The sequence below is a fragment of the Schistocerca cancellata genome, chromosome 7 (assembly GCF_023864275.1).
Source record: "Schistocerca cancellata isolate TAMUIC-IGC-003103 chromosome 7, iqSchCanc2.1, whole genome shotgun sequence".
Taxonomy (NCBI): domain Eukaryota; kingdom Metazoa; phylum Arthropoda; class Insecta; order Orthoptera; family Acrididae; genus Schistocerca; species Schistocerca cancellata.
The window spans coordinates 607,773,235-607,796,837 of NC_064632.1; the positions used below are offsets into that span (position 1 = coordinate 607,773,235).

At 41.9% G+C, this 23,603-nt stretch overlaps 1 protein-coding gene across 1 annotated transcript in view; it reads right to left on the reverse strand.

Moving 5' to 3' along the window:
* Positions 1 to 23,603, reverse strand: part of LOC126092089 (DNA mismatch repair protein Msh6) — a 325,870-nt gene that overhangs the window by 283,402 nt on the left and 18,865 nt on the right. The window contains exon 2 of the mRNA XM_049907512.1: positions 23,022 to 23,066. Coding sequence (XP_049763469.1) covers positions 23,022 to 23,066 — 45 coding nt within the window. The remainder of the gene's footprint in view (positions 1 to 23,021; positions 23,067 to 23,603) is intronic.

The following is a 23,603-nucleotide window of genomic DNA, read 5'->3' on the forward strand; positions in this document are numbered from 1 at the left end:
CCATAAAAGAAGGTTGTATACATGGAAGAATCCTGGAGATACTAGAAGGTATCAGACAGATTATATAATGGTAAGACAGAGATTTAGGAACCAGGTTTTAAATTGTAAAACTTTTCCAGGAGCGGATGTGGACTCTGACCACAATCTATTGGTTATGAACTGTAGATTAAAACTGAAGAAACTCCAAAATGGTGGGAATCTGAGGAGATGGTACCTGGATAAACTGAAAGAACTAGAGGATGCGGAGAGTTTCAGGGAGAGCATAAGGGAACAATTGACAGGAATGGGGGAAAGAAATACAGCAGCAGAAGAATGAGTAGCTCTGAGGGATGAAGTAGTGAAGGTAGCAGAGGACCAAGTAGGTGAAAAGACGAGGGCTAGAAGAAATCCTTGGGTAAAAGAAGAAATATTGAATTTAATTGATGAAAGGAGAAAATATAAAAATGCAGTAAATGAAACAGGCAAAAAGAAATACAAACGTCTCAAAAATGAAATCAACAGGAAGTGCAAAATGGCTAAGCAGGGATGGCTGGAGGACAAATTTAAGGATGCAGCTGCTAATCTCACTAGGGGTAAGATAGATACTGCCTACAGGAAAATTAAAGAGACCTTTGGAGAAAAGAGAACCACTTGCATCAATATCAAGAGCTGAGATGGAAACCCAGTTATAAGCAATGAAGAGAAATCAAAAAGGTGGAAGGAGTGTATATAGACAGTCTATACAAGGGTGATGTACGTGAGGACATTATTATGGAAATGGAAGAAGATGTAGATGATGATAAAATGGGAGATATGATATTGCATGAAGAGTTTGACAGAGCACTGAAAGACCCGAGTCGAAACAAGGCCCTCGGAGTGGACAACACACCATTAGAACTACTGACAGCCTTGGGAGAGCCAGTCCTGACAAAACACTACCATCTGGTGAGCAAGATGTATGAAACAGGTGAAATTCCCTCAGACTTCAAGAAGAATATAATAATTCCAATCCCAAAGAAAGCAGGTGCTGACAGATGTGAAAACTACCGAACTATCAGTTTAATAAGTCACAGCAGCAAAATAACTAACACGAATTCCGTACAGACGAATGGAAAAACTGGTAGAAGCTGACCTCGGGGAAGATCAGTTTGGATTCTGTAGAAATGTTGGAACACCTGAGGCAATACTGACCTTACGACGGAAACAAAAGGAAAATTCGGAGTAGGTATTAAAATTCATGGAGAAGAAATAAAAACTTTGACGTTCGCCGATGACATTGTAATTCTGTCAGAGACACCAAAGGACGTGGAAGAGCAGTTGAACGGAATGGACAGTGTCTTGAAAGTTGGATATAACATGAACATCAACAAAAGCAAAACGAGGATAATGGAATGTAGTCGAATTAAGTCGGGTGATGCTGAGGGAATTACATTAGGAAATGAGACACTTAAAGTAGTAAAGGAGTTTTCGTATTTGGGGAGCAAAATAACTGATGATGATCGAAGTAGAGAGGATACAAAATGTACTGGCAATGGCAAGGAAAGCGTTTCTGAAGAAGAGAAATTTGTTAACATCAAATACAGATTTAATTGTCAGGAAGTCATTTCTGAAAGTATTTGTATGGAGTGTAGCCATTGGACGATAAATAATTTGGACATGAAGAGAATAGAAGCATTTGATATGTGGTGTTACAGAAGAATGCTGAAGATTAGATGGGTAGATCACATAACTAATCAGGAGGTATTGAATAGAATTGGGGAGAAGAGGTGTTTGTGGCACAACTTGACTAGAAGAAGGGACTGGTTGGTAGGACACGTTCTGAGGCATCAAGGGATCACAAATTTAGCATTGGAGGGCAGCATGGAGGGTAAAAATCTTAGAGGGAGACCAAGAGATGAATACACTAAGCAGATTCAGAAGGATTTTTTTTTTTTTTTTTTTTTTTTTTTTTTTTTTTTTTTTTTTTTTTTTTTTGTGATTTTAGGGCGCACAACTTCAATGGTCATTAGCGCCCTGACTACTCTAATAATGCACCGCGAGGCACAAGTTGACAACAACAACTAAAAGGGAAAACACGATAAAAGACAGACTGACAGGCATAGGATTAAAAAACAGCATCATCAAATGTCCTTAGAGAGGTTTGTCAAATTGATAAAACGAAGAACACGAGCAGCTGCTCGTGGGTCATCCGCTAAAATGACATCGAAAGTACTTGGCAGGTTAAGATCTAGACGCAGTGTGTTAAAATCTGGACAGGACAGTAAAATATGTCTAACCGTCAGCAAGTGCCCACATGGGCAGAACGGCGCCGGCGCAGCCGTCAGCAGATGGCGATGGCTGAATCGGCAGTGTCCAATTCTTAACCGGGCCAAAACTACCTCCTCCCGCCGAGAAGGGCGTGAGGAGGACGTCCAAGCCACGGGAAGAGGTTTTAAGGCCCGAAGCTTGTTGTCTGTAAGTGCAGCCCAATCGGCATGCCACAGCGATAAAATGCGCCAACAAATGACCCTGCTAAAATTGGACGAAAGGACACAACAAGAAGCTGTCCGAGGCTGGAGGACCGCAGCCTTGGCCGCGGCATCTGCAGCTTCGTTCCCAGGGATACCGACATGGCCAGGAACCCACATAAAGCTAACCGGAGAACCGACGTCCACCAGCTGCTGAAGACAGCGTTGGATCCGGTGTACAAAAGGGTGAACCGGGTACGGATCACTGAGGCTCTGGATGGCGCTCAGGGAGTCGGAGCAGATGACATAAGCAGAATGTCGGTGGCGGCAGATGTAAAGAACAGCCTGGTAGAGGGCAAAGAGCTCAGCAGTGAAGACCGAACAATGGCCATGGAGCCGTTATTTGAAACTTTGTGCCCCGACAATAAAGGAACACCCGACCCCGTCATTGGTCTTAGAGCCATCTGTATAAATGAAAGTCATGTTGATGAACTTCGAACGAAGTTCCAAAAAACGGGAGTGGTAGACCGAACCGGGGGTAACCTCTTTTGGGAGCGAGCTGAGGTCAAGGTGAACGCGGACCTCCTGGAGCCAAGGTGGCGTGTGGCTCTCGCCCACTCGAAAGGTTGCAGGGAGTGAAAAATTAAGGTGTTGAAGGAGGCGACGAAAGCGAACTCCTGGGGGTAGCAGGGCAGAGACATACAACCCGTATTGACTATCGAGGGAGTCGTCAAAAAAGGAACGATAAGACGGATGGTCGGGCATTGACAGTAGCCGACAGGCATACCGACAAAGCAGTATATCGCGCCGGTAGGTGAGTGGCAATTCGCCAGCGTCAGCATGAAGACTCTCTACGGGACTAGTATAAAATGCTCCGATCGCAAGTCGTAAACCCCGATGTTGTATGGAGTTGAGGCGGCATAAGATGGATGGCCGTGCAGAGGAGTATACGAAGCTCCCATAATCCAGCTTGGAGCGGACGATCGACCGATATAGACGAAGTAGGACGGTTCGATCCGCTCCCCACGACATACCACTGAGAACACGGAGGACATTTAAAGAACGGGTACAACGGGCGGCCAAATATGACACATGTGGAGACCAGCTAAGTTTCCTGTCAAATGTAAGGCCTAAAAATTTGGTTGTCTCCACGATTGGGAGAGCGACGGGACCGAGTCGTAAGGACGGTGGGAGAAACTCTTTGTAGCGCCAGAAGTTAATACAGACCGTCTTCTCGGCAGAAAAACGGAAGCCATTGGCGACACTCCAGGAGTAAAGACAGTCAAGAGAACGCTGAAGACAGCGCTCCAGGACATGTGTACACTGCGCGCTGCAATAGATGGTAAAATCGTCCACGAAAAGGGAGCCTGATACTTCAGCTGGGAGGCAATCCATTATTGGATTGATCGCAATGGCGAAGAGAGCGACGCTCGAAACTGAGCCCTGTGGCACCCCATTCTCCTGGCGAAAGGTGTCGGACAGGACAGAACCCACACGTACCCTGAACTGTCGATCCATTAAAAAGGAACGAATAAAAAGAGGGAGGCGACCGCGAAGGCCCCATGTATGCATGGTGCGGAGAATGCCCGCCCTCCAACAGGTGTCGTAAGCCTTCTCCAAATCAAAGAACACAGCCGCGGTCGGGCGCTTCCGCAAGAAGTTATTCATAATGAAGGTCGACAAGGTAACCAGATGGTCAACAGCAGAGCGGCGCCTACGAAATCCACATTGTACATTGGTAAGTAGGCGTCGAGACTCGAGCAGCCAAACCAATCGAGAGTTAACCATTCGCTCCATCAATTTACAGACACAGCTGGTAAGCGAGATAGGTCGATAACTGGAAGGCAAGTGCTTGTCCTTCCCCGGCTTAGGAAGCGGGACAACAATAGACTCGCGCCAGCATGCGGGGACATGTCCCTCAATCCAGATGCGATTGTATGTACGAAGAAGAAAACCTTTACCCGCAGGAGAAAGGTTCTTCAGCATCTGAATATGAATAGAATCAGGCCCTGGAGCGGAGGACCGTGATCGGCCAAGTGCGTTTTCGAGGTCCCGCATGGTGAATGGGGCATTATAACTTTCACAACTCGAGGAGCGGAAGTTAGGTGGCCTAGCCTCCTCTGCCTGTTTGCGGGGGAGGAAGGCAGGGTGGTAATGAGCGGAGCTCGAAACCTCTGCGAAAAAGCGGCCGAAGGCATTGGAGACAGCCTCAGGGGCCACAAGGACGTCATTCGCGACCTTCAAGCCAGAAACTGGTGAGTGGACCTTAGTGCCAGATAGCCGGCACAGGCTACCCCAGACAACAGAAGGAGTAAAAATGTTCAAGGTGCTTGTGAAAGCAGCCCAGCTGGCTTTCTTGCTTTCTTTGATAATATGACGACACTGAGCACGTAATCGTTTATAATTGATACAATTCGCCACTGTAGGGTGGCGTTTAAATGTGCGTAATGCACGTCGACGAGCACGTAAAGCGTCTCTACATGCTGCGGTCCACCAGGGGACCGGTACGCGACGTGGAGAAGAAGTAGGGTGAGGGATGGAATATTCAGCAGCAGCGAGAATGACTTCCGTGAGGTGTGCGACCTGACGATCGCAGCTTGTGAAGGTTTGATCCTGAAAGGTCGCCCTGGAAGAGAAGAGCCCCCAGTCTGCCTTGGAGATGGTCCAACTAGAGGAGCACGGAGAGGGGGTATGCTGCAGGAGATGGATAACACACGGGAAGTGGTCGCTCGAATATGTATCAGAAAGTGCATACCACTCAAACCGGCGTGCAAGTTGGGGAGTACATATAGAGAGGTCTAAATGGGAATAGGTGTGAGATGTGTCCGAAAGAAAAGTAGGGGCGCCAGTATTGAGGCAGACAAGATTGAGCTGGTTGAAAAGGTCTGCTCCCCCGAATAAATACATAGCAGAACCAGCAGTGTAAATGATTGTTAATTTACTGCAATCCATGGTCCGTTCGTTCATATCTCACCTAAGTCATTTTTTTTTTCTCGTTCAATTTGAAATACCTAAAGCTTGTAATGGTGAAATTCATCATCGTTTTTATGAATAATGCACATCTTCTGGTTTCTAATTACTTACTGCACACGAAATTTCCGTTTTCATATCAAATATAAATTCTTAACTGTTTTACACCACAGATATATACAAGTGCAGAAATATGAAAAACAATCATTTTCACAGCATCGAGCGCACAATACATATGCTTCATTTTTACATTTTCCACAGTACCATTACAATATGAACCCAGATTTGGCCCGAGAAATACCAAGACTGTTAAGCTGCCATATGTACTGGAACTAAGGCACGCTGCTTTTTCACGTCACTGCCGAACGCATCCTACAGAATGGCACATCATAATAAAAAAAAAAAACACAGGAGAAAATAAGGCGACTGGTTGGCTTTGTGGATTTTGTTGTTAATCGACTCGTTATCAATGTAGCAGATGAAAGTTTCAGAACTGAAATGTATTTCTCAGATTCGGATACAGAAGGAGCTAAGAGATTACCAGACGACTGTCTGTAATTAATACCTTCAGTGGCTTCAGTTCTCAACAGTACGGCGAAACTCCTGCAGTATGCTTTTGCATTACACATAGCTCGCTCAGAAAAATTATCCTGTACTAAAGTTAGGGATTTTCATCACTCTTGTTTGTAATCAGAATATTTTGTCAGGTGGCAACGAGAGCATTTTATGCTTTCCGTCTGCTCACCTAAAATGCACGTGTAGTTTTGCCGAATATTATTTAATTCTCTTTAAATATTAAAGGACATTCAAAGTTACGTTTCTTTGCTAGTCTCTTTTTACATCTGAACTGCAACTGCTCTCATCATTGCAGGTTCGCTGGGTCGCTGGCTCCAGTGCAGTCCAAGTTTAGTGCGCCGCTCAAGCTGTCCGTTCAACACAGCATACACCGTATCCTTATGATCGTACTTGACAGTACTGGTCACAGCTTGGCTTTCGCTCCACGTGAAACAAAATCCATTGAAATTCAAGCAAACGCGGAAGAATACATGGCGTAAACTTTTCAACAGATTTATTCTTATCGTGAACGGAGTATAGCTATAAACTATCGTAGATATCTCTAACAAAACACCGTATCCAATTCTTGGAAAAAAGCATAGGTCACACTCATCTACAAGGGAAGTACAAGTAACCCAAACAACTATTGTCCAATATCATTGTTATTGATTTGCTGTAGAATCTTAGAACATAACCTGAGCTCAAACATAATGACTTATCTTGGACAGAATTACCTCCTCAATGCCAACCGGCATGGATTTTGAAAACACTGAACATGTGAGACCCAAGTCGCACTTCTCTCACATGACATACTGCAAGTTTTGGATCAAGGCAACCAGTTAGACACAGTGTTTCTTGATTTCTGAACAGCTCGACTCAGTACCACAAATAAGTTTACTGTAAAAAATACAATCATAAGGGCTATCAAGTGAAATTTGTGACTGGACTGAGAACTTTTTGGTAGAACGGACAAAACATGTTACCTAGGATGGAGAGTCGTAAGATGTAGACATAATTTCGTACGTGCCCCAGGAAAGTGTGTTGGGTCCTTGCAGTTCATGTTGTACATTAATGATCTTGCAGACAACAATAACAGTAAAATCAGACTTTTTCCAGATGAAGCCGTTACCTACAATGAAGTACTATCTGAGAGAAGCTGCTTGAATATTCAGTCAGATCTTGATAAGATTTCAACGTGGTGCAGAGATTGGAAACTTGCCCTAAATGTTCAGAAAAGTAAAATTTTGCACTTCATAAAACAAAAAAATGACACATCCTATGACTGTAACGTCAATGAGTCACTGTTGGAAACGGCCAGCTCATACAAATACCTTCGTAGGGATATGAAATGGAATGATAACATACATTCTGCCATCAGTAAAGCAGGTGGTAGACTTCGGTTTACTGGTAGAATACTGGGAAACTGCAATCAGTCCACAAAAGAGAGTGATTACAAATCACTCGCGTGACGCAGTCTAGATTATTGCTCAAGTGTTTAGGACCTGTGCCAGACAGGGGATATTATTATGATGATTGGTTTGTGGGGCACTCAACTGCGCGGTCATCAGCGCCCATACAAAGTCTCATTTTTTGCACAGCCGAATTTTTGTACACAGTCCAATCTAGCCACGGTCACGAATGTTGATGTTGATGATGATGATGATGATGATGATGATGATGATGAAATGATGAGGACAACACAACCCGGGACCCCATGATCCAGAGGCAGCAATGCTAACCACGAGACCACGAGCTGCGGACAACAGGGGATACTGAACATATACAGAGAAGGGCAGGATGGATGGTCACAGGTTTGTTTAATCCCTGGGAGTGTGTTACAGAGACAGAGATACTGAAGGAACTGAACTAGCAGATGGGAGGATAAGATTGGAATAATTACTGCATGCACAGAGCCATTCAAACAATTATTCTTCCTGTTCTCTGTATGTGAATGGCATATGGCAAAACCCTAGTAACTGGTGCAATGGGATGTACCCTCTGCCATGCACCTCAAGGCGATTTGCTGGGTATACGTGTAAATGTAGATGTAGAGCTTATATTAAACAACACACTGTCATGGTGAGAAGCCTCATTCTGTTTGAGACTTTCTAGTAAAATCTTGGCACTTTCAACGAAATGGAATCTCATGCCTGCACACAAAGAGGTGAAGTCTTTCGCTTGTATTATTAGGGAAGTTTTCTTCCACAACTGAGAAATTACATTCAATGTCAGACTTGTAAACCCTACTCCTCAACTTCATTAGTAGTTCACTTGCACGTTTATACAAAAAGTGGATTAAAGGTCCTTCTTTTTTAAAGTACTGCAAGTAGCATGAAATGACGTTGGCACTGTTAGTAACAAACATAAGTTGCACTTTTATGTCAGGTTGCTTTATAAGCTTGACTATTTCCTTCGACTTTTAGATTTCGCAAGTGAAACTGTGAGGATTTATCTACTGATAGCACTCCACTGGACCAAAATCCTTTGAGCTGCTGGGCTTACAGTTAAGCGACGTGATGGCAGATAGTTTAAGAAACTAAGCTTAGGCAATCCAACTTTCTTCCGACACAGTTGAAAATCTTCTCATCTGGCACGCCAGTCGTGAAAATAGTGAAATATTGCAATAATAAGATTTACAAAATCAGATGCAAAATTTTCAAGGCCACACAAGAATAAATTAGGAATTTTACGCAAACTGCACGTTCGGATATCAATCGAATATCTGCTGCGTACAACTAGAACACTTTTATTCATTAGTTATAATACTCTCTTATTCACATTTGAGCCGACACAACTGATCGCCAGCAAATTCCTTAAGGGAAGATTTAGTTTCTTTCTTGCACAAACGAGGTTTTGACACAGGTTTTCTATCTTAGCGTGGCCCACGAAATAAGTCTGAGGACTAATTTCAACAACTTCTTTAGCTGCTGACCAGTAATGTGTTGCAACTTGCATTTCCTTCGTGCTGGGTTCATTTGTGTTATCATAGTAGAGCGCATATGTTGAACTTCTTGCAACATCTGCAGTTTGCTCCCAGAAATAGGGCCCTAGAGCAATTACATAAACCATCTTCGATAGAGACAAAGTAAAATCATCGGGCACAAAATTTGCAATTATCTCTCTGGGAACGTCTGCAATATCATTGCAGCTGCTCAGTGAATAATTACACAATACTGATTTTATTACAGGCCATGTCAATTCCATTTCCGATCCGTTTTCTTTGTTAAGTTAAAATGCAAGTTTCACCTGACCGTGTCGTACTGTTTTTGATCGTTGCCCACAAGATACCTCTGTAGAGGAAGCTGTTCCAGTCTCACTGCTTGAACCGACTTCATTTGATGACGTGTAGAATCCACTTTTTCCAACCTCAATCGAAAAGCGTAGTTTTCTTACAATTTCTTCTTATTAGTTTTCATTCTAACATATTGGTCTTGAGAAACCATGGTCAACACTACAATCGCTCTTACAGATTATGCAGAACAGTGTTGTTTCTGAACTTTTATTGTCTGTGATCCAATTAAATATCTATTTTTACCACAGCATTTGAACCAAGTTTGCTTTATCTTGCACTTCCACGTGTCTGTGTCCTCTGAGCTTCAGCACAAACACAAAGGTTTATTGCACAATTACCTGTGGAACAAATGTTTGTTAAAAACGCAATATATTATTAATTAATAATACGAATATAAAGTAAAATCTCACTTTTACAATTTTCAGGAGGCGGTAGAAAAAAAGTGTAAAATAGGAGTAATATCTAGACGACTGGGTGTCTTTCTCTATGACGTGTGTCTGTGAGCTAAGTAATCGCCCGTACCTCCTGAAGTAAATAAGTGCCGGGAAATTGTAAACAAACAAAAAGGAGCATCCATGCGATGCATTTTGTATGGTCAACTTTGCGCATGCATAGTTTCCTGGAAATAAAGGAATGAATCTATGAGCTTTTTAGGAGACGACAGTTTAATGGGGCCCATATGTCTGTGATTATGTTGTATGTCGAGGTTATGCCATAAATTTACGTGCAGTAATGACTGTCGAGTCCAAAGGAAACACACTTGAGTTTATGGATGATTACAGACAACAAAAATTCTAGATGTGCTGCCCTGACTGTCACATATTATATAAAAGTCTCCGGAAAATATTTCTATAAAAAATATAATATTTTGAAGATTCGAAGACTGAAAACTGAGAAGAATAAGCCACAGATTCATGAAAAGTTTACATGAAAACTGTGGGCAAATATTCGTGCTATGACGACTTAAAAGCACAACTGAGGAGCTTGACATCTGAAGAAAAGAAGCGATGGAGTATGTGTAATAGCTCCTCAACAAAGTGCTCAAAATAAGGATGAAGCACACTGATGCAAAAAATACTAAACTGAAAACCAAAATCACCGTTCTAGTGGCTTCTGGAGCCTATGAAATACCCAAATTTGTCGAGTCCAAGGACGTTGATCTCTATATAATATTTCATGATTAAATACATATGACGCGTTGAAAGGCAATTAACCTTAACATAGCGATTACGAACCTCCCTTAACCATTTCTCCGCTTCAGGAATAATCACTTTTCTTTTTATTTATTTATTTATTTATTTATTCACGCTCTGTTGATACATTATGCAAGAAAATTACATGGATATGGAATGATTCATAATTAAACACGAGAACAGTACTTATAGATGCTAATAGATACAAATTGTAATATTGTATAGGAACACATTAAGTTAAGCTTAGGCACTTCCTACAGTGATAAGAGATATAAAGCAATCAAATAATTATTTAAAATTCTTTACCTACAGTTGCTTTTGCGTTCTCTTTCTCTGTTGCCATTTCATCACAATGCAACATTAATATGCTATGGTAGAAATGCATCAGAAGATGCAGACTTCATGAATGGGCATTATAACAACACTCACGTTCTATGAATGGTGGTCTCCATGAGGTTCCCAAGTTGTGCAGCGACCGTAAACCATAAAATTACGAAATAAGCAGCAACCAGTCGCAAAATCATGTTTTATTTAACTTAACAACAGTGATTTGCCATTACAACACTACTGCACTCAGCTATAACATTGTTGAGTGCAAGTGTTCCCATTCTAGTCCAAGTCTTGCGATATATCGTGTCGTATCTTATTGATTCCATTTTCGATTGGTTACGGGCTGACGAAAATAACAGTTCATAAACCGCTGAAAAATCCTGTTTGTAAGGGTTTGTATGCAGAGTAAGAACTCTTGAAAGTTGCAGTATCATATATTGTCTGTGAGCTGCAAATCAAAATTGTTTATCAGTTTTATTTTCAATTATTTTCCTGGCATTACACCACGCGACACATCATATGCAAATCTCATCTTTACATCTAATCATTAATAAAATACCATAAGAGTATGATGTAGATGAAGACAACGCTAATCCGGAAGTACTTACTATACAAATTCTTTAGAGTGTATTATTGCGGTCTTTCACAGTCATAGCTAACAACTTACCCTTCCCACAGCGTTCTAATTCGTTTGCTAACATAATGGTTTTGGCGGAGCTACGAAATTCAGTAAAGCGTGACTGACATATACAGTGGTCGAGAGTGACGTGTAGCACCGCCCCCTCCCCCCAGCCCCTGCACTCAGTGGCTTAATATTTTCGAACACAACTGAAATAAGTGTCAAATTTCTCAGTGGCCCTGCCCCGGATCGGTATTGCCGGTAGAAGTAGCTAGTTGTCCTCGGAGCTACAGCCAACACATGCGAACTACTTCAGTGCGTCATTTCTAGCACAGAAAATGAAGAATAAGTCGCGCAGAAGTTGCTGGCATAGCAGCACTGTCTTCCCATACATTTCTTCGCCCCGCGCCCGTGCGCTCCTCAAACCATCCATCACTCCCTCGATCGGGGACTTACTGTACGCGCAGCAGCTGAAAAGAAATCAAAACACTGAGCCACCGGTTACAGCCAGTCTTAATATGAAAGTACTAAAGCTTCACTGAGGTTTCCAGAATGAAGTCAGAATGGTGTCTTTCAGTTCCACTTCCTGTGAACTGACAGAAATCTCAAGGAATTTCATACTACTGAAATGATCATTTAGTATTCGGCAAATATTAACTGGGTTAGTGTTCACGTCTTCCCTATTTTTAAACAGATGTACTTTTACACACAATAAAAAGTCTCACTTCAATTCGGTAACAAGTTTGTTTGACACTACAGGTTCAATGACTATTGACAAGTACAGGCAGTCCGAAACAAAATCTGAAGAAATGTCCACGTTGAAGGCCACATACAGAAATCCATGCGATACCTAGTAATCTAAAGAGTGTTACGTAAGATAGAGGACCTGAAGAGTGTAGAGAGGCACAGAAATCGTGCGGCGAATTACAGTTCCATAGTAGCACCCAGTGGCAGATGAGTATGCTGCAGAGCTGTTGGTGCCAGCTTATATAACAGAAGGCAGCACCAGCAGCACATGTCACCATCAGCAGACTCAGAACACGGTCTATGGTGTTGCCAACCAACGGTACGGCCTTGTACTCGGTGAGCTACTAGTTGGCGAACAGTGGTAGATCACAGGCCGCAAACTGCAGCATCTTTGGGTTGCGGCTAGCAAGAAGTAGTGCCAGACAGGGCCACCCTTGGGGATGGTAACTGGGCATGTTACAACATGTTACAATCCTTTACACTCTTCAAATAATAGTCTTGAGAAACAGCTACCAATATACAAAAAACTCCTGAAATCATCGTCATCGGCATGAAAAACTTGTCGGAATAACTGTTTTTGAAGGATGGAGCGGCAAGCGGTACTTATTCTAACGCATAGTCCCAACAGACCGGCGTTCGCTGATGGTAGGTATACACTGTTTTACTATTTGTGAGATCTTACCTTCAAAAGCCTACAGAGATACACCACAAAGAAACCTTTAGTTGAACAATTCAGCCATCAGTATTTGCAGCTGGCACATTGCTTACCTCCCTTTTCACAGTTTTAAAAGAAACTTTTAATGGAGAGAATGTACCGAGAATTCGAGAATCTCTCTACAAAGCCCCAAATGTTCCTGTGATGGCATTGAAACATGATAAGCTAATGTCTGATCAAGTGAAATTATATTTAACAGATGTTGTCTTTCCCAGTGCAGGAGAAAATTCGTTCATTTTGTGTTGATTGGTGCAAAAAATTGTTATATTTCTTTATTGATTATTATTTTAACGGCTTTGCATCATAATAATGGGTTACTTATTATTTTCAATTAAGAAAGTACACATAAATGAAATGGCGAACTGAAAAGGTAAAACAATAATAATAAATTTACAGTTTAGTATAACAGTTTAAAACAAACCAAAAGAAGTTAAAGAATTAATTAGACTAATAATGAACATTTAGATGTTTTAATTAGGTACATACTTCAACAGTATATTTTGTACAACATATTTTTTAACAATGGTATTACAGAAACCAGCTTAATTACACATGGATGTCTGTGGCGTTAAAAGCGTTTTAATTTATGTTGTAGCAAAACTTTCCATTTTGATGAAACACATTTTATCCATGAAACATGTTTTTCTATATTTATTGGTTTAGAATCTACTCCTCCTAAACCCAATATGTTAAATTACCTTTCTGGGTGTGTTTTAGCCATTAAAAATAAAATTGGGCACAAAAAAATAAAAAAATACATATCACATCATTTTGCACCTTCTACACACTCTTCAAGTTTCATCAAGATCGTTCATTGAAACTTGGGAATGTTACCTTGTTTGTTCACTTTCTTACACACATCATCTGCACCAGCATTTGTTGTGTCATGTGATAGCAACTTGACTGAAATTATGTGTCGAGTGCAGCCCAATTTTCACTGTGCACTATCCAAGCCGCTTACTCCTCCTCGAATACATTAAAAGGAGAAGGAAGGAAGATTAGAAATTTATGTCCCATCGACAGTGATGTCACTAGAGACGAATCATACGCTCGGTTTATGAAAAAATGGGGAGGGAAATTGGCTGTGCCCTTTCAAAGGGACCAACCCGGTATTTGCCTGGGCAATCCTGGAAAATCACAGAACACCTAAATCTGGATGGCAGGACGGGCCTTTCAACCATATTCCTCCTGAATGTGAATCACGTGTGGTAATCAATGGACCACTTGTATTACTATAGGAGCCAGTGTAGTACTGATGAGGGAGTCGTTTCTTGGATGATTAATGACTTTCAGTATACCAATCAAAGCCTTTAAATGTGTCTTCAACAGATGTTTATAAGTATGAACACATTCTGTATTACAAGAGACGCTCTGTTGCACACTCTGAGAACAACTCGTTGCTAGAACCAGCTTTCATCACTGTGGTTGTTTCAGTGTTTTTACTTCTTATGTTTGTTTCCATGAAACACTAGGGGTCTATGCAATCAACACCTGCTTCCCTCTGTAGCCCTGCTGAAACTGAGGTGCAACATGTGCCCGTTACTGGCTCTTTTGCATCAACATCAATCATCCCAGCAGCACATAGCACTCCTTTGCAGTTTTTTAATTGCCATCTGTACGTACTCTCCGTCTGGGCTGTAAAAAAGGATATTTGCATTCCCGTATTACACCATCACACACGCAAGAGTTTGTTTCAAGAGGACTGGCGATGGTGACGGGCATCAATATCTCTACAATTTAGCAACTGCTACAGATGTAGTGCACTTTCTCAGAGACAGAATTCATTTTGTTATTTCGCAGGGCTGCAATTTTCACAAACTTTAATTTTATAATTATACTAGAGGATCCGGTAGGAAGACATTATCCTGCCACAGACATCGCTAGCAAAATATATGTCTTCAACTAAAATCTTTTCTTCAATATAATTGAAATGCTTCAAATACATTAATGTAGTTAGATACTGAAGAACAAAATTAAGAATGGTTGATCTCTTAAATCTAACTAGTGACTGTTTTAGATCTATGAACTCTAACCTAAGTAATAATAAATGTTGGAAATTAATTTATCTCCTCAGATATTCCAGATTCAATCCACATACGGCCAATGTTTGGTCTTGCGCTTTATTTATGGTCAGTGCAAAGGCCAAACGAATAGTAAATTTTATGTGCTTGAACTGAATGGCTGCGTTCGAATGTCAATTCAAAATTTTGACTGTCATTGCTCTGAACAATGTCGGCTCTGCAAAAAGATGTCATTTGGAAGCACGAATTGGATTTGCAAATTTTGCACAAAAACAATTTTGAAGCCGGAGTAACACCATCCATAAGCTCTCTACGGTTTCAGTGGTGAATGCAACGAAACAAGTGGCACACCCAAGGACAGAGAGCATGTCATCAGTATCAGAGATCAAATGGTGACGAGAGTATCATCGATCTTGCAGAAGATGGTAGCACCCCTGGACCTCTTCATGGACGGATCATATAAGATGCCGGAATATCATAGGGGCAACAGAGACCTTAAGACCGTGCAATAGGTCAATTCTAATTTGTGGTCGAGGCACCATCCGAGGGGGAAGGGCAGAGGAAATGCACAGGCCACTTTCAAGTGAGTGGAGTTGGAGATCCCAACAGAGGGAAGTGAGACATATTCAAACCAGCAATCCCACCCAAGGGCAGGTATCAGGAGGGTACGCAGGATGGTCACAGAACTGTCAAATGCTGACTGCATAAGAAACTAGAAGTTGGCTTCGTCGTATTTGTAGGGGGGAATCCCTGTTCTGCAAGTAGTCTGTGGACGGGACAAGTGCAAAAGGCACTGATAGGCATACGCACCCCATAATGATGAACAGGATTGAGTAGTTTCAGAGTGGAAGGAGACACCGAGCCATAAACATCACAACCATAATTTAGTCTGGGCAAACCAGAACACGGTACAGATAGAGAAGAGTAGCATGGTCTGCACCCCAAGATGTGTGGGCCACGAGGTGGAGAGCATTAACCTTCCTCATGCAGGTAAGGCCCAAGGTCAAAGAAAACTGCAACGAGGTGCCGGAGCTTAGTACGAGCCGCTCTGAGTGCTGTTTCCAATCTGAGTAAATGCTCAGATGGAGATCATATTTCCCAGAAGCCACGCTGATACGGGGAAAAAAGGCCCCAAGATTCGAATACCCGATACAAACTGCCGCTAACCATTCTATCGAGCAGTATGTCGGTCACGTTAATTGGGCCGTACCTGCCAACAGACGTCGGGTTCTTCCCAGGCTGTCTCGCCATTGCGAGGGAAAGTCACCAGTGAGCTGAATGCGGTTGAAGACCCTGGGTAGACATCTGCCCCTGGGTGACACCCAAGTGTCGGATCGTCTAGTTGTGGAGGGCATTCGGGCCTGGGGCTGTGACATGTGAAGAGGTAAAAGTCTGCAAGAATTCCCATTCATTGGAGTGTTCATTATAGGATTCAGTTTGGTGAAAGTTGAAACTGACGGGGGTTTCTTCAACTCATCATTTCTGCCAGAGAAAGGTAGCAGAGAATGGCGATGCTGTCGAAAAGTGTGTCGCAAGGTGTTGTGCGAGGACCCACGGATCAGTACACAAAGTACCCTGTACAATAAGACTCTTGAGAGTTTGTTGTCGCTGGCGGCCCAGACGGCTACGAAGCTCGGTCAAGCCTGTGATGACGAGGCATACATTCCCAGAGAAGAAACATAGTGCTCCCACCTTTCCTTTTTATTCTGCTTAATAAGGCAGCGTGCTTTAGCACGGAGACGCTTAAAAGCGATTAGTCTGTGAAGGGTGTCATCTAAATCATTGCAGAGCCTGTCTGCAGTCCTGGATAGCAACTGCTACATCCTCGGTCCACCACTGTACTGGTCGATGAGGAGAACCTGTGGATAGTGGGATAGCAGTATCGGCAGCATGAAGAATAGTGGTAGAGATGTCTTGCACGATCACATCGATGCAATTTGAGAGGTGTCAAAGTGCACACCAGACATATATAAAGGCCAATTGGCTCTGTGGAAAGCCTAATGTGGGGGACCGTCTGCCTGGTGGCGGCAGGTGAACGATAGCATCATCAGGAAGTGGTCACTGTCACAAAGATCATCGTGGGTAACCAGGGAAGACACAAAAACAGGGGACGAGATTGTGAGATTGATAGCAGAAAAGGTGGCACCGAGTGGGTAGGGGAATCATCACTGAGCAGACACGAATCGAAGTATGTCATAAGTTGGTCAGTTAGAACACCCCCACCTGTGGAAGTGGCACTCCCCCACAGATGGGTGGTGTGCACTGTGGGTGGTGTGCACTGAAGTCCCCCAGGAAGTGGTACAGGGATGAGAGTTGCTGTATTAAGGTAGGCAGGTCAACATAAGGAACTGACCTACCTAGAGGGAGGTAGATATTGCAAGGGATGATCGCTGGAACCTTTCACACATGTACCGCTATTGCACACACAGTGGTACGAATGGAGGTTCAGTCGATAATGACATCGATGCAAACCAAAGTGCGGACCACTCCAGACGATATCCCGGGATGTCACAGTTCCGACAGAATGCCCGACAACTACGAAACATTTTAGAATGGTCATCACGAAAGTGCAATTCTTGAAGAGCAAGACAGAATGCAGAATATGAGGAAACAAGTTGTTTTTCTGGTAGATTACAGTAATATCTGTTGCAATTCCACTGGGTTATCGTGTGGTGAGAGTCCAGGTTAGACATAAAGAAGCCGAGGGGAGACCGTGTCACCAGGTCAGTCGTCATCACCAATGAGGATTGGGCGACACCCATAAATGTCAGACTCAGGTAGCGAAGGGGGAGATGACACCTCCAGGGGTCGAGGTGGGGAGGCATCGAAGAAGGGGGCATTTCTTTGGCTCGGGAGGGTGAGCGACAGCACCTAGAGGGGAGGGGGAGGAGGCTGGGGTAAGGAAGAGGTAGAAGAGGGAATGGATGCAACAGAGGCAAAAGTAGAAGAAATCGACACTGGGTGGAGGTGGTCATATTTCTGGCAAGCCTCAGAATCAAACAGACAATCCAGGGACTTGTGCTCTTTGATCTTTTTTTTTTTTTTTCTTGTAAACTGGGCAATCTGGCAAGAGCGGAGAGTGGCGGTCGTGACAGTTGACACACACACAGGTGGCAGAACACAGGGCCTTCCCTCAGGGAGTGTGTGGCCACAGTCACCACACAGAGGGTCCGCCATACAAAGGGGAGACATATGCCCGAAACACGAGCACTGAAAGCACCTCAGGGGTGGCAGGACGTACGACTTCACATCACATCAGTAACACACAACCTCGACTTCCCCTGGGATGGTATTCCCCTCGAAAGCCAGAATAAAGGTGTCACTCTACAATTATTACATAAAACACCAAAATAATCAGAAATGAATATTTTGGAAGAACACAAAAAAAAAATATCAGAAGGAAATTCTCAATGAAGACACCAATTTCAAACACAAAAATTATTTAGATAATTTCACTGACTTAATCGATAAAAGTCGACAGTGAAAGAGTGGATACGCATGCCAGAGATGCCTAAAGACATCTTTACCTCCGACCGATGTCTGTTCTTATGTAAATATAAAGCACTGTGGTGTCAGCTGTCCTAAACTACACTAAATATTTCAGGATTTTAAACTAAAATATCACACTCTGCTGTGTGAAACCTAACATGACACTGCAATTTCTTGAATTTCACATGAAATGTAACAAGAACAGTCACACCAGACATTATTTAAATTTCAGAACAACACTGATATAAATTGCGAACAAAGATAGGGCACACGTACTTGAGATACCTAAAGATATAATCACCTCTGACCATAGTTGCTTACTATGTAAATATAAAACATCTATGGTGTTGACTGTTAAAAACATTTCAGGGAATATCTATAATGCCATATCAAAATATGTCACACAGTATAAAGCAGCACCCAATCGACAAGAACAGTCACCAGATACAGTCACGCCAGATGTTATACACTCATCTGGACAACATAAACATGTTTCCCTCTTACTTACATAATTTAGAAATATAAAAAATTAATTACAACACAGTTGTTTGTGTAGTCCGTAATAATTAACTTGGGACTTACTCTCTGCCATGTACGTCACGGTGGTTTGCAGAGTATAGATGTACACATTGAACGAAAATTATAACTGCATTTTCAGTTATAACTCAGTAACTCACAAAATTCTTCACTTACAAAAAATTAAGTCTAATATTCTTATGGAACTATAGCACATTGTAATTCTCAAACTCTGTATATGCAGGTACTTGAAAATAGAAATCTTCTGAAACAACTGTCTTAATTATTGGTAAATGTTTTAAGCAGCAACACTGGAACCTTACTGACAATATAACAATAACTTTTAATCTGGACCTTCACCCAAAATCGACCAGTCTCTTTTGTGTCTTTACTAGTATTGTCATTCTTAAAGAGGTCTGCTTGCTTATTCTATGGCAGCCCCTCCAAAGCATCTGCAACTGGGGGCACCATAAAATAGTGCACTCTACCACTGCTCAGGCTCCACGCCTACATGCCGCATTCACTTCACACTGTACAAAGAGAGACCTCTCATTGGCGTAATATTATTACAACGTAATGGAAGCTATATATGTTGTGGTTGTTGTTGTTGTTGTTGTTTTTGTTGCTGTGGTCTTCAGTCCTGAGACTGGTTTGATGCAGCTCTCTATGCTACACTATCCTGTGCAAGGTTCTTCACCTCCCAGTATGAAAAATGGCTCTGAGCACTATGGGACTTAACATCTATGGTCATCAGTCCCCTAGAACTAAGAAACTACTTAAACCCAAGTAACCTAAGGACAGCACACAACACCCAGTCATCACGAGGCAGAGAAAATCCCTAACCCCACCAGGATCGAACCCGGGAACCCGGGCGTGGGAAGCGAGAACGCTACCGCACGACCACGAGCTGTGGACCCTCCCAGTACCTACTGCAACCTACATCCTTTTGAATCTGCTTAGTGTATTCATCTCTTGGTCTCCCTCTACGATTTTTACCCTCCACGCTGCCCTCCAATACTAAATTGGTGATCCCTTGATGCCTCAGAACATGTCCTACCAACCGATCCCTTCTTCTAGTCAAATTGTGCCACAAACTTCTCTTCTCCACAATCCTATTCAGTACCTCCTCATTAGTTATGTGATCTACCCATCTAATCTTCAGCATTCTTCTGTAGCACCACATTTCAAAAGCTTCTATTCTCTTCTTGTCTAAACTATTTATCGTCCATGTTTCACTTTCATACATGGCCACACTCCATACAAATACTTTCAGAAATGACTTCCTGACACTTAAATCTGTATTTGACGTTAACAAATTTCTCTTCTTCAGAAACGCTTTCCTTGCTATTGCCAGTCTACATTTTGTATCTTCTCTACTTCGACCATGATCAGTTATTTTGCTCCCCAAATAGCAAAACTCCTTTACTATTTTAAGTGTCTCATTTCCTAATCTAATTCCCTCAGCATCACCAGACTTAATTCGACTACATTCCATTATCCTCATTTTGCTTCTGTTGATGTTCATCTTATATCCTCCTTTCAAGACACTATCCATTCCGTTCAACTGCTCTTCCAAGTCCTTTGCTGTCTCTGACAGAATTACAATGTCATCAGCAAACCTCAAAGTTTTTATTACTTCTCCATGGATTTTAATACCTACTCCGAATTTTTCTTTTGTTTCCTTCACGGTTTGCTCAATATAAAGATTGAATAACATCAGGGAGAGCCTACAACCCCGTCTCACTCCCTTCCCAGCCACTGCTTCCCTTTCATGCCCCTCGACTCATAATTGCCATCTGGTTTCTGTACAAATTGTAAATAGCCTTTCCCTCCCTGTATTTTACCCCTGCCACCTTCAGAATTTGAAAGAGAGTATTCCAGTTAACATTGTCAAACGCTTTCTCTAAGTCTACAAGTGCTAGAAACGTAGGTTTCCCTTTCCTTAATCTAGCTTCTAAGATAAGTCGTAGGGTCAGTATTGCCTCACGTGTTCCAATATTGCTACGGAATCCAAACTGATCTTCCCCAAGGTCAGCTTCTACTAGTTTTTCCATTTGTCTGTAAAGAATTCACGTTAGTATTTTGCGACTGTGACTTATTAAACTGATAGTTCGGTAGTTTTCACATCTGTCAGCACCTCCTTTCTTTGGGATTGGAATTATTATATTCTTCCTGAAGTCTGAGGGTATTTCGGCTGTTTCATACATCTTGCTCACCAGATGGTAGTGTTTTGTCAGGACTGGCTCTCCCAAGGCCATCAGTAGTTCTAATGGAATGTTGTCTACTCCCTGGGCCTTGTTTCGACTCAAGATCTTTCAGTGCTCTGTCAAACTCTTCACGCAGTATCATATCTCCCATTTCATCTTCATCTACATCCTCTTCCATTTCCATAATATTGTCCTCAAGTGCATCGCCCTTGTATAGACCCTCTATATACTCCTTCCACCTTTCTGCTTTCCCTTCTTTGCTTAGAACTGGGTTTCCATCTGAGCTCTTGATATTCATACAAGTGGTTCTCTTTTCTCCAAAGGTCTCTTTAATTTTCCTGTAGGCAGTATCTATCTTACCCCTGGTGAGATAAGGCTCTACATCCTTACAGTTGTCCTCTAACCATCCCTGCGTAGCCATTTTGCACTTCCTGTCCATCTCATTTTTGAGACGTTTGTATTCCTTTTTGTCTGCTTCATTTACTGCATTTTTGTATTTTCTCCTTTCATCAATTAAATTCAATATTTCTTCTGTTACCTAAGGAGTTCTGCTAGCCCCTGTCTTTTTACCTACTTGATCCTCTGCTGCCTTCACTACTTCATCCCTCAAAGCTACCCATTTTTCTTCTACTGTATTTCTTTCCCACATTCCTGTTGATTGTTCCGTTATGCTTTCCCTGAAACTCTGGTTTAGTCAGTTTATCCAGATCCCATCTCCTTAAATTCCCAACTTTTTGCAGTTTCTTCAGTTTTAATATACAGTTCATAACCAATAGATTGTGGTCAGAGTCCACATCTGCCCCTGGATATATCTTAAAATTTAAAACCTGGTTCCTAAATCTCTGTCTTACCATTATGTAATCTATCTGAAACCTGTCAGTATCTCCAGGCTTCTTCCATGTATACAGTCTTCTTTTGTGATTCTTGAACCAAGTGTTAGCTACGATTAAGTTATGCTCTGCACAAAATTCTACCAGGTGGCTTCCTCTTTCATTTCTCTCCCCCAATTCATATTCACCTACTATGTTTCCTTCTCTCCCTTTTCCTACTACCGAATTCCAGTCACCCATCACTATGAAATTTTCGTCTCCCTTCACTATCTGAATAATTTCTTTTATTTCATCATACATTTCTTCAATTTCTTCGTCATCTGCAGAGCTAGTTGGCATATAAACTCGTACTACAGTAGTAGGCGTGGCTTCGTGTCTATCTCGGCACAATAAGCTACATATAGTCTTTTATATTTCATTCACATGGCTATCCACCATACTTTGAAAAGCTTAACAATAAGCCATGGCTGTTCCCACAGGAATGTTAGGACACACCACAAGTTGCAACAGGTCCCCCCTACTAACAACTGTTCCACCTCAACAGCCAAACATTTCATTGGCATGACTGCAGCTCACCTTGAGACTGACATGTTTTTATACAGATTCTTTAACATCCTCACGATCCTGGTAATCAATCAAAGTTCCCTCCGCCAATTCGCTGTAGCACACAAAGTTCCACCACTGCACCATACGTGCCCACAGCTAAGGTGGCGCCTATCAGTCCCCAGCTCAGGTACCCCAGGGTCGTCTAACCGGCACCGAGAAAACAAATTCAGAGACCTCGGGACTACTCGTGTCAAAACTGACGACACTTGTCGCACGGGTATGTGTGCACTAAAATGGCATTAACACAAAGAAAAAAGATAATTTTTTTAACTACTCGAGACTTCGACATCGAGACATCACGTGGTAGCTTAAATCTAATACAGACACCTATCACTAATACTACTGCTATCCTCCACATAGCTGGTGACGTAATTGACGGTTGACTTTTTAAAGATTAAACGATAGAATAGATCTCAATTTAATGTCCTACTATCTGACAAAACACGGTACTAATATCAAAATCATTTTAAACAATTTTCGCTTGGCATGTTGCCATCAGACATACCGTTCTTCAGACATTCTTTCTTCTCAGATGGTGAGCACGCAGAGTCTGGAAAAGTAATAAAGAATTTTCTATAGACATCAATAATCGTACATGGGACAGGAAGATCTTATAACTCAACTGGATTTTTTATCTAATTATTTTAGATCACAAACCACACAAATCAACACTCAATACTGCATCATACCTCCAACAAAAGCTATTTAAGAGTATTTAAGAGTAAATTATGATAATTTCAGTCTTTCAAATTCTGTAAATTCAAATCTGATGTAGCTTTTCTTCAGTCATTTTCCTTTCCTAGCTCATTAACAATACATATTTAAACATACATATTTTAAAAGCAAGGGCCTCATTTAGAAAAATCAGTTTTCAGGTGCTGCAGACATCTGGGAAACACGTTGACACACAGAGAGGTTGCTCAATCAGTATATTTGCCAAAGCAATTTCAAAAAATAAGCTGTAATAACATAACTGATTCTTTTTTTTTTGTATGTGCATATTACAAATCGAAAGTATTGATTCCTTTCGAATACAATACTACTTGACAAATTTATTGTGACAGTTATGGCTCCTAATTTTTCGGAA